Source organism: Sceloporus occidentalis, unplaced genomic scaffold, assembly GCF_023333645.1.
Source record: "Sceloporus occidentalis isolate IW3139 unplaced genomic scaffold, rSceOcc1.0.p SCAF_370, whole genome shotgun sequence".
Classification (NCBI taxonomy): Eukaryota; Metazoa; Chordata; class Lepidosauria; order Squamata; family Phrynosomatidae; genus Sceloporus; species Sceloporus occidentalis.
This window is the reverse complement of record NW_028317350.1, coordinates 126,694-136,991: the sequence shown is the minus strand read 5'-3', so window position 1 is coordinate 136,991 and position 10,298 is coordinate 126,694. Positions and strand designations below refer to the sequence as shown.

Genomic DNA, 10,298 nt, shown 5'->3' with positions numbered 1-10,298 from the left:
TCAATTTTTGGTAAACATTCTTCTTACAGTGTTTATAACAGCTGTGTTTCTAACGCTATAGATAATGGGATTGAGCATCGGAGACACTGTCGTGTACAGAATGGATACAACCTTGTCTGTCTCAGGAAAGTGCATTGACCTGGGGTGCAAATACATGAACATAGTGGTGACATAGTATAGAGAGAGCACAGTCAGGTGCGAAGTACAGGTGGAGAAGGCTTTCCATCTTCCTTGGGTAGAACTGATGTTTACTAAAGTAAAGATGATACGAACATATGACATTAGAATAAAAGAGAAGGAGCACGTCCCAATGGATACAGCCGAGGTATACATACCAACCTCGTTTAACCAAGTGTCCTTGCAAGACATGCGGATGAATGGCGGCACCTCACAGAAGAAATGGTTGACGCGGTGGGACCTACAAAAAGGCAGCTGAAAAGTGAGAGCCACATGGATGGTGGAATTAATAATACAGATAGCCCAGGACCCTGTATTCAGTATAATACACAATCTCTTGCTCATGATAATATTGTAGTGTAAAGGTTTACAGATGGCTGCGTATCGATCGAAGGCCATGGCGGCCAGCATTAAACACTCAGTAGTTCCAAAAACCAAAGATATGAACATTTGGGCCGCACAAGCCAACACGGTAATAATCCTGCCGGGGGTTATTGTGTTTACCATGATTTGAGGAACTATGGAGGAAGAGAAGCAGATGTCAATGAAGGCGAGAGTGCTGAGGAAGAAGTACATCGGGGTCTGGAGCTTAGTATTCAGTCTCACCGCCAATATAATTAACAGGTTTCCCGACAGGGTCGTTATGTACATAGCCAAGAACAGCAAGAAGAATATAGCTTGTAGGTACGGGACATCAGAGAGACCAAGAAGGATGAATCCATTCACGATGGTTTGGTTTGTGTCATCCATAAGGATCACCGAACCTATTCTAAACATATAGAGCCAATATGATATTCTATTAACGCATTACCATTCATGTAGTTGGTGCTGAGACATCTACTGCCCTCACCATATCTACGCGAGTCCGTCCCAAGACATAATCCCTTTCACCAAAGCACAAGTGAAGGGAGAGAAGGATGCCTCCAAGTATCAAGCTCATTTGTAAAAGACAAGGCTGCTCTTGTTTCTCGGACTATACAGACCCTGTGTTTCTGGCAGTCCAGATTAGGTTGACTTGCAGTGCCATCAAATTGTGTCACTTATGGAGCCGGCTCATCCACTTCCGATGTACGGGCACCAAGCAGTTATATTTTACTGTGCAATAACATTCAGTTTACCCCGAAAACCTTGTTTTTACTTACTTTGCAAAAACACGCACATCCCAAATACATAGATCAGGTCAAGGCATGCATAGTGCCCGGTATACACAATCCTATCACGTACCTGATAATATATTATAAAGACAAAATTTCCTTTATAATACATATGTGTGCAGCGAGCCGGGGGTACGTTTATAGACCAATGCGTAGTAGCTATGGGTCAAAGAGGCAGAAAAACATTACTTGTCGACTTGACAAATAAATTTCCAAAAAGTGCTGTTCTTGTAATTTTTCCATCCAGTCAGTGAGATCAAAAATATTTTTACCAGTAGAGGAATAATCTGTAAATTTATATTTTTGGAGAATATTTTTCAGTATGATTTTTTGTACTTTCTTTAATTCTTTATGCTAAAAATAAGATCTTCCTCCAATGATTATGAGTCTATTCTCTTCAAACAAATACTTGAGGGTCCAGCGTTCCTCATTACATGGCACACAAAAAAATAATTTTTACAGGAAGAAACCTCGATCTTTTAAAGGGTTCATTGGAAGACCGATGGGAAAGAACTGCAAAAACTTCCATCCCGTGCCAACCTGTAGATCGTGAAAATCTCAATGCAATTAAAATCCAAGATACTTTGGGGATTTTAATTCCTATTTGTTTATTTAATGTTTCGTTATTTTTATATATATTTATTGCCTATTGAGTTAATACACTTCATGTCTGTAGTCTCAGGGGATAAAATATTTCCATTTCAGTAAATGAATAAGGATCGTAACCATTGACTGCGATAAAAAATAAGTCTTTGTTTAAATAAAGTTATTTAGCAAAAAAAATATTTAAGATGGCGGTACGCAATGTGGGACCTTTAATTAGGCTTCTATATCTCATGTCTTATCCCAGCAGATACGTTTAATAAGCATTTAATGTATTTTTAAGCCTAAATCCTGATTTATATAGTCTGTGTCTATAGATCAGTAGAAACAATGAGTTTTTTGCCTACAGAAAGAAATAAGGTCATTATGGTGGCCGCCATATTGCAGATATTTCCCAGTTAGTTGTAACATTCCACCCTTCGCAGCCTGGAATACACACAACCTTGTGCTGCTCATTTCCGTCAGCATCCACTAGTGGCCACCCTTGTCACTCTGAACCACTCAGAGTGATTATCATGTCCAGCTGCTCCTTATTACCTGATCAAGCCAGACTTTATAAAACTGCCCAGCCCTTAAGTCTGGGCCTTGACATTAACGTTATAGGACTGCCTGTTTTGGTTCCTGATCTGTTCCTGAGTTACGGCCAGCGCCCCACAAGTGGACTCCAAAGCTGAGTGCCCTGCAAGTGGGCTATCTGCCATGTGTGCCCCATCCAGAGGGCTTCCTGTCGTGTGTGCCCCATCCAGAGGGCTTCCTGTCGTGTGTGCCCCATCCAGAGGGCTTCCTGTTGTGTGTGCCCCATCCAGAGGGCTTCCTGCCATGTGCGCCCCATCCAGAGGGCTACTATCCGTACGCTCCACCAGCGGGCTTCCATTCAAGAGACTTACCATTTGTATACATTGTTTTACCATCATCTGCAATACAGATCTTATCTGCATATTCTGTCTGTGATTTATTTCCTGTGATTTTATCATTCGAAAAAGATATATCCATTTAGGTAAAATATAAGATTTAATAATGTTGATACGGCGCCACCATGTGAATTCAAGGTGTTTCCACTCTTTGAGATGTTTGTTAGTTTGTTTTAGCAAGTGTAAGAAATTAATCTCCATAATTGTGTTAATTTGTCTGGGAATTTTAATACCGAGGTATGTATATTCTACTCTAGCTTCTGTGACTGATTCTGTGAAAATGTTGTCGAATTTTTTCTGCTTTCTGTTTATCAATATTAATGTAATGAGCAACAGTCTTGTTCAAATTTAATTTATAATTGGAGACATAGCTTTATCTATTAACTTATTGCATAAAAGCTTTCATGGAAACCAGCGGATTTGTCAAGGTGACTATAATGTCATCTGCATATAGAGCAACTTTTAAGTCCCCATTTCTCAAATAAAGCCCCTTAATATTTTTGTTATTTCTGATATTGATAGCGAATGGCTCCAAAGATAAAATGTATAGGATAGGAGAAAGAGGGCATCCCTGCCTGGTTCCATTTTGAAGATTGAACCAATTCGAGCATTTATTAGTTCCAGCTACTCTGGCAGTTGGAGCAGTGTATAACGCCATAATTGCGTCGTGGATCCAATCTGTTATTCCAAATGAAATCAGTACCCTACTCATATAATTCCAACCATCTCTATCGAACGCCTTTTCTGCGTCAAGTGACAAAGTCACCAGGGGGAGATTATTTATTTCTGCATAATCTAATGTATCTATTACGCGTTTGATGTTATTACTACAATCTCTTCCTGGGACAAAGCCAATCTGGTCTATATGAATAATTTCATTGAGAGCCTTTTTCAATCTTTCTGCCAGAATAGATGAATATAGTTTCACATCCCCATTCATCAACGAGATTGGTCTATAATTTGTGACTTGTTCCGGAGATTTGGCTTGTTTCAATATAGGTATGATATTAGCTTGTAGCATCTCGTTGGGACAGGAGCAATCTCTCCGAAGGTGTCTAGAAGATAATCTGTGATATCGGATTTGAAAACTTTATAAAAAAAATTTGTAAACCCATCGGGCCCCGGAGTTTTATATTTTATTAAATTGTATATAGCTTTGATTTATTCTATTTTCTCTATAGGTCTGTTTAAATTGTACCTCTGTTTCTCAGAGAGAGTTGGAATATCAGTTTCACATAGATATTCTATTATATTTTCTTAGGTAAGGAATATAGTTTCTTTTTTTTTTTGTAAATATATTTTTATAAATTTTTTACAGGTATAACAGGAAATGGGGAGAGGGCAGAGGGGAAGTACAACACACCATAAGAGGGAAGGGGAAGGGAGACGTAAGTCCCGACGCAGCGGGACTGGCAGAATGTAATACAGTCACATAAGAGATCACAGGAAGTACTAAAAGCACACGTACAAAACTACAGCAGTGCGTGCCTGCATCTGTAATCAAAGTACAACCCGGAACTGGCAGTAGTATGGAATGATCTGACCAGCATAAAGGACAGCACAAACGAGAAACAAAAAAGACAAGACAAGGGGCTACAGGAAGGGGAAAGGAACAGGGAAACAGGATAGTATGGAGTAGCGGTAGGGAAGGTAGAGAGAGAAGAAAAAAAAAAAAAAAAAGGGGTTGAAGGTGCGGGGGGTAGGAAAAGCCTCTCCAACAGCACCCCAAGCGCCATGCCCACACCTAGATCCCTAGTATGGACCGAGCATCAGGGCTTCCAACATACTCCATCCAATAATACTACATTCTGCTATATTTCTCAGTTTGATCATCAGAGGACATAGTTAGTTCCTCCAATGTTCTAATGCTTTCCACTTTCACAATCCATTCCTTGAAGGAAGGAGTACCTTCCAATGAAGGGGTATTAAGGCATTTGCAGCTGTAAAAAGATGAGGCACTACCGACTTCCTATAACTGGAGATCGAACTGGTGGTGTTATGTAGAAGGAAGGTCGCAGGGGAAAACGGTATGGAGCAGTCCGTGAATCTCGGCAGGAGTGCGTGAATCTGTCGCCAGAAGGGAACTATTCTCGGACACTCCCACCAAATATGCAGCAGCGTACCCACCCCCGCCATGCATCTCCAACAGGTATCGGGCACGTCCGGAAAGGCGCCATGAATCGCTTCAGGGGTCCGGTACCAGCGAGTAAGAAGTTTATATGAAGTCTCCTGCAACTTCGTGCTACGCGAGCATTTGTGAGTAAGAAATCTGCAAAGCCTGTTCCCAATAGTCCCAAAAACCCAGTGGGACGGCGGACATAGATTGTAATAGGAGCTGATACAACAACGAGATGCCATGAGCAGGTAGGGAAGACCAAAGCAAGTAAGTTCCCTAGTCAGAGTCCACCTCCGAGGAATCATAGCAAGATAACTCGTCAGTTGAAGGTAATGAAATTTGTCTAAAGCGGTAGGTAGTCTGTCAACCACAATGTCCGTCAGGGGTCACAACTTGCCGTCAACCAAAAACATAGAGATCTGGGCTTTATCCGTCAGTGCAGTTGAAAGAAAGGGGCCCGCATCCTAGGAAAGTCAGGATTGTTCCCGATCGGCAGCAAGGGTGAAGGGTATGTCGTTAAAGCATGCGTCAAGTGTAAAGAGTGTAAAACGTGTAGCGTAGCTGTCACAAATGGGTGGCCGCGGGCTAGAGCTCGGGAATGATGGCGTGGTAGCCATAAAAGTTGATGCAGCGACAGTGCAATCGCAGTGGACTCAATATGGAATATAGTTTCTTTTAGTAATCTCGGAAAGCTTCTGCGATCTCATCCGGGGATCTATAGACGTTATTTCGCTTACTATCTTATCTATTCTATTGTTGGCCCGATTTCTTTTAAGTTGGTTTGTCATTAATTTATCTGATCTATTATTTTTATGATAGAAGCGAATTCTCATTTTTTCCATATTTTTTAAGATTTTCTCCAATTCAATTTGGTTGATAGATTTACGAATATCTCCTATTTGATTGGTGTACTCGATTGCCGGATTTGCTTTTTAAAGAGGAAAATTTATAAAGAGAAATATATGTCAGATCTGGTTTTACCCTGATTAGCCTTATTTATTTTTCTTATCTTAATAAAATGGCCTCTCATGACTGCTTTATAGGCATTCCATCTATTAGACAGAGTTGTCTCCTGTCTTGTTTTCTAAAAAGAAGAATTTTGTCATCTTAGAGATGTATTCTTTATTATCCTTAGACTAGAGTAGAAAATCATCTAAGCGCCAAGAGAATTTACTAGGTCTGACTATCTTTTCTTTCAATTCTAAAATTAGCAAGCTATGGTCAGACCATATATTATCTTTGATAGAAATGTGTTTAGTTAACGGTATCAGGGACTGTTCTCCAAAGATCCGGTCTTTTCTCGAATAGGTTTGGTGAATTTTAGAGAAGTGGGAATAATCTTTTTCTGCAGGGTGTATAACTCTCCAAATATCGTAGAGATTTGCTCTTTGAATTATATTTCTGAAAACTCTTGACATTTCTTATTAAATTCTTTTGGAGAGCCTTATGTGGGGCCACTTTTTTGTCTAATTCCAAGTCTTGGATACAATTAAAATCACCAGCGATCAAAAGAAGGAACTGTTTAACCTACTTAACTTTGTCTAATAATTTGGAGAGAGCACCAATCGGTTCTGTGTTGGGACAGTATACATTTACCAAAGTGTATTTCTCGTCGTTTGACGGTCGGTCCTTGATCTGGGTCGGGACATTAAAGTCCTGATCAATACTTTTACTCTGCATGAAAAGGCTGTAGCCACGCCTCTTTTTTTTTGTCTTCTAAAGATGAATCAAAAACCCTAGGAAAATATTTACCTCCCCATCTGATCTTATCAATTATTTTCTTAGCGTTTCAGTGTAGTTGAATCGGAATGTTATTCAGCTAAAAAATAGACATTAATGTGTAGAAAACTGTAACTCTTTACAAATTGAGCTTTCCATAGAATTCAAAGGAAAATATGTAAAAACACCTAAGCAAAACAAAGACATTGAAATATTCACAATAATTTCAAATGCAGAGGCTGACAATCAAAACTGACAGAAAAAAGGGAAAATACATCAAAATACACAATGGTGATCATTAAAGCCCCAAAAGTCATGGGAGAGAACTTGTGGGCAGGTAGTTTATTAGACACAATAATTTGTGATAAATTGGCCCATATGAAGACCACCCAAAGTAGCCATGAGAGACCTCCATTGTATCACTTCTTCTGCATCACACATCCATCTATGAGATCATGGCCTGGTGCTCAGGGAAGAGGACATGGAACATAAGAAAGTGAACCTTCTTGAGTTAGATCCTTGGGGAGTGTATGGGTTGGCTCCATAATAAACTTCACAAATAACTCCATTATTTGCAATCGTAGGATTTCAACTGTTTTCAAGTGTTTGGTGCATTAGTGGAGGAATATGATTTAAGATAAACATGCAATGGTCATTGTAACGGGTTCCCCAAGAGAGCTGTAGTAACTCCCAGAGATCACCCACATGTATCCTCCTCTTGTCCCCGGAATCACTTCCAGCACCAGCCAGCATGCGCACCTTGGAACCCTGCTATGTGTACCCAATAAGTAGACACAACTACCTTGAACTGAGTACAGCAGGAGTATAGCCACATAACTTAATTAACATAAATTAACAGATACATGTATTCAGCCCAACCTTTAATCCCCTTTAGCTACTGAATATCCCCCTAGCCATCCTGTTAATGGGATTAGTTTAACAATGGAGTTCCTGTCTGTTTGGCAGCTAGGCTGGAGTCATCTCTGAGTACCTTGGGCCTCTGTATGACAGGTCATTCTGTCACAGTCATCTAGCTGAATTTATTAGCTACAAATCTCAGGTTGGAAACTTTTTTAAGAGATGCCCATTCCAATAATCTTTTTATGGTACCTTTAACATCCTTAGATATTAGATAATTCTAATAAGATAAAGCACGCCTGCCCTTTTAGGACTACGCAGACAGATGAAGGGCTTCTTGCTGCACTCATTCTGTTGAGCATGAGGATCTCAGCTGTGAGGACAGACTAGGTTTGAATGGCAACGCTGTCTAAATCTGCCCTTCGCGTTGCCGGCTCACCCGCCTTTACCGATTTAGGGGCAACAAATAGTTCACCTGTATTTACTGTATTTGCAGAGCAATGATCTACAAATTAGAACATCCTCCCAGCACAAATGGTAGTGGCTAATAAAGTAAGGGCAATTAAACATGCATGGGCTAGGCATATGGCTCCTAAGACGAGACCAACAACTGATTAAGGTTAGAGTCGTTACAGCAGGAGAAATGGGCAGACTAGACAGGGGCCAAATGGGGCTGATCTGCCGGCAGGTTCTATGCTTTATAGGTATTTAGATGGATTTAAGGAATGCACAGTGCCCAGTATACACAATACTCTGACATACCTGATACGTATTATAAAGAAAATGTAGTCTTTATAATAATCTGCGCAGTGACCCAGCGGAACATGTATTCATTTATAGAGCAATGCGTAGTAGCGATGGGTCAAAAAGTCTTCTTTCAACAAAAAAAGTAGCAAACCGTTATTTGCAGATTTAATTAACAAACTCTCCAAAAAGTGCCGTTCTTGTAGTTTTTTAGTAGTCCGTTTCTCTGCAAATAAATACTCAAGGGTCAACGTTCCTCATCACCGATACAAGTCAGAAGCGCTTGTACATCGCACACACACAAAAAAAAGATCCCTCAGAGTGATTATCATGTCCAGCTGCTCCTTATTACCTGATCAAGCCAGACTTTATAAACCTGCCCAGCCCTTCAGTCTGGGCCTTGATATTAATGTTATAGGTCTGCCTGTTTTGGTTCCTGATCTGTTCCTGTTTTGGTTTCTGATCTGTTCGTGAGTTATGGCCAGGACCCCACAAGTGGACTCCAAAGCTGAGTGCCCTACAAGTGGGCTATCTGCAGTGTGCCCTGCAACTGGGCTTACCTGTCGTGTATGCCCCATCCAGAGGGCTTCCTGTCTTGCGTGCCCCATCCAGAGGGCTTCCTGTCGTGTGTGCTCCATCCAGAGGCTTCCTGTCGTGTGTGCCCCATCCAGAGGGCTTCCTGTCGTGTGTGTGCCCCATCCAGAGGGCTTCCTGTCGTGTGTGCCCCATCCAGAGGGCTTCCTGTCGTGTGTGCCCCATCCAGAGGGCTTCCTGTCGTGTGTGCCCCATCCAGAGGGCTTTCTGCCGGGTGCGCCCCATCCAGAGGGCTACTATCCGTGCGCCCCACCAGCGGGCTTCCATCCAAGTTACTTACCATTTTTATACATTGTTTTACCATCATCTGCAATAGAGATCTTATCTGCATATTCTGTCTGTGATTTATTTCCTGCGCCTGTCTGGAACAACCCCAAGCCATCATGCATCGTGGGGTACAGATGAAGCCCCTCGTACCCCCTGCACCTGGGCTCCTATCAGACCTGTTCACCCGGTTCGTGACATTAGTAGAGTCATATAAATGACGATACATATGCTACAGCCATCTAACTTACATTTTTAGCCACAAGTCTTTAATTTAGCCATTTTTACGTAACAATCTTTCTTGGTGAACATTATTTTTATGGTGCCTACAACATCTGTGTTTCTAACGCTATAGATAATGGGATTGAACATCGGAGTCACTGTCATATACAGAATGGAGAGGACCTTGTCCGTCTCAGGAAAGTGCATGGACCTGGGGCGTAAATAGGTGAACGTAGTAGTGACGAAGAATAGCGAGAGCACAGTCAGGTGCGAGGAACAGGTGAAGAAGGCTTTCCGTCTTCCTTCGGTGGACCTGATCTTTAATAAGGCGAGGAGGATACGAACATATGACATTAGGATTAGAAACAAGGAAAAAATACTAATGACTACAACCGAGGTATACAACGTAACCTCGTTTAACCAAGCGTCCTTGCAAGACATGCGGATGAAAGGTGGCAGCTCACAGAAGAAGTTGTTGATGTGGTGGGACCTACAAAAAGGCAGCTTAAAAGTGAGAGTCACCTGGAAGGCGGAATTTATAACACAGACAGCCCAGGACCCTGCAGTCAGAAGAAGGCAGAGTCTCTTGTTCATGATAATATTGTAGTGTAAAGGTTTACAGATGGCTGCGTATCGGTCGAAGGCCATGACGGCCAGCATCAAACACTCAGTTTCCCCCAGAACTAGAGAGATGAACATTTGGGACGCACACGCCAACACAGTAATAATTCTACCGGGGGCTATTGTGTTTACCATGATTTGAGGCACTATGGAAGAGGATAAGGAGAGGTCAATGAAGGCGAGAGTGCTGAGGAAGAAGTACATCGGGGTCTGGAGCTGAGTATTCAGTCTCACCGCTAATATAATTAACAGGTTTCCCGACAGGGTGGTTATGTACATAGCCAACAACATCAAGAAGAACATAACTTGTAGGAA

The 10,298-nt window shown here is 41.5% G+C and overlaps 2 protein-coding genes across 2 annotated transcripts; both read right to left on the bottom strand.

Moving 5' to 3' along the window:
• On the bottom strand, window positions 1-576 carry LOC149273515 (olfactory receptor 5V1-like). The gene has a single exon (XM_089506200.1). It carries the CDS (start codon window positions 574-576, stop codon window positions 1-3), a length of 576 nt encoding a protein of 191 aa, XP_089362326.1.
• An 8,819-nt stretch (window positions 577-9,395) lies between these two features.
• LOC149273514 (olfactory receptor 2L3-like) lies at window positions 9,396-10,010 on the bottom strand. The gene has a single exon (XM_089506199.1). It carries the CDS (start codon window positions 10,008-10,010, stop codon window positions 9,396-9,398), a length of 615 nt encoding a protein of 204 aa, XP_089362325.1.
• Window positions 10,011-10,298: the final 288 nt, after the last annotated feature.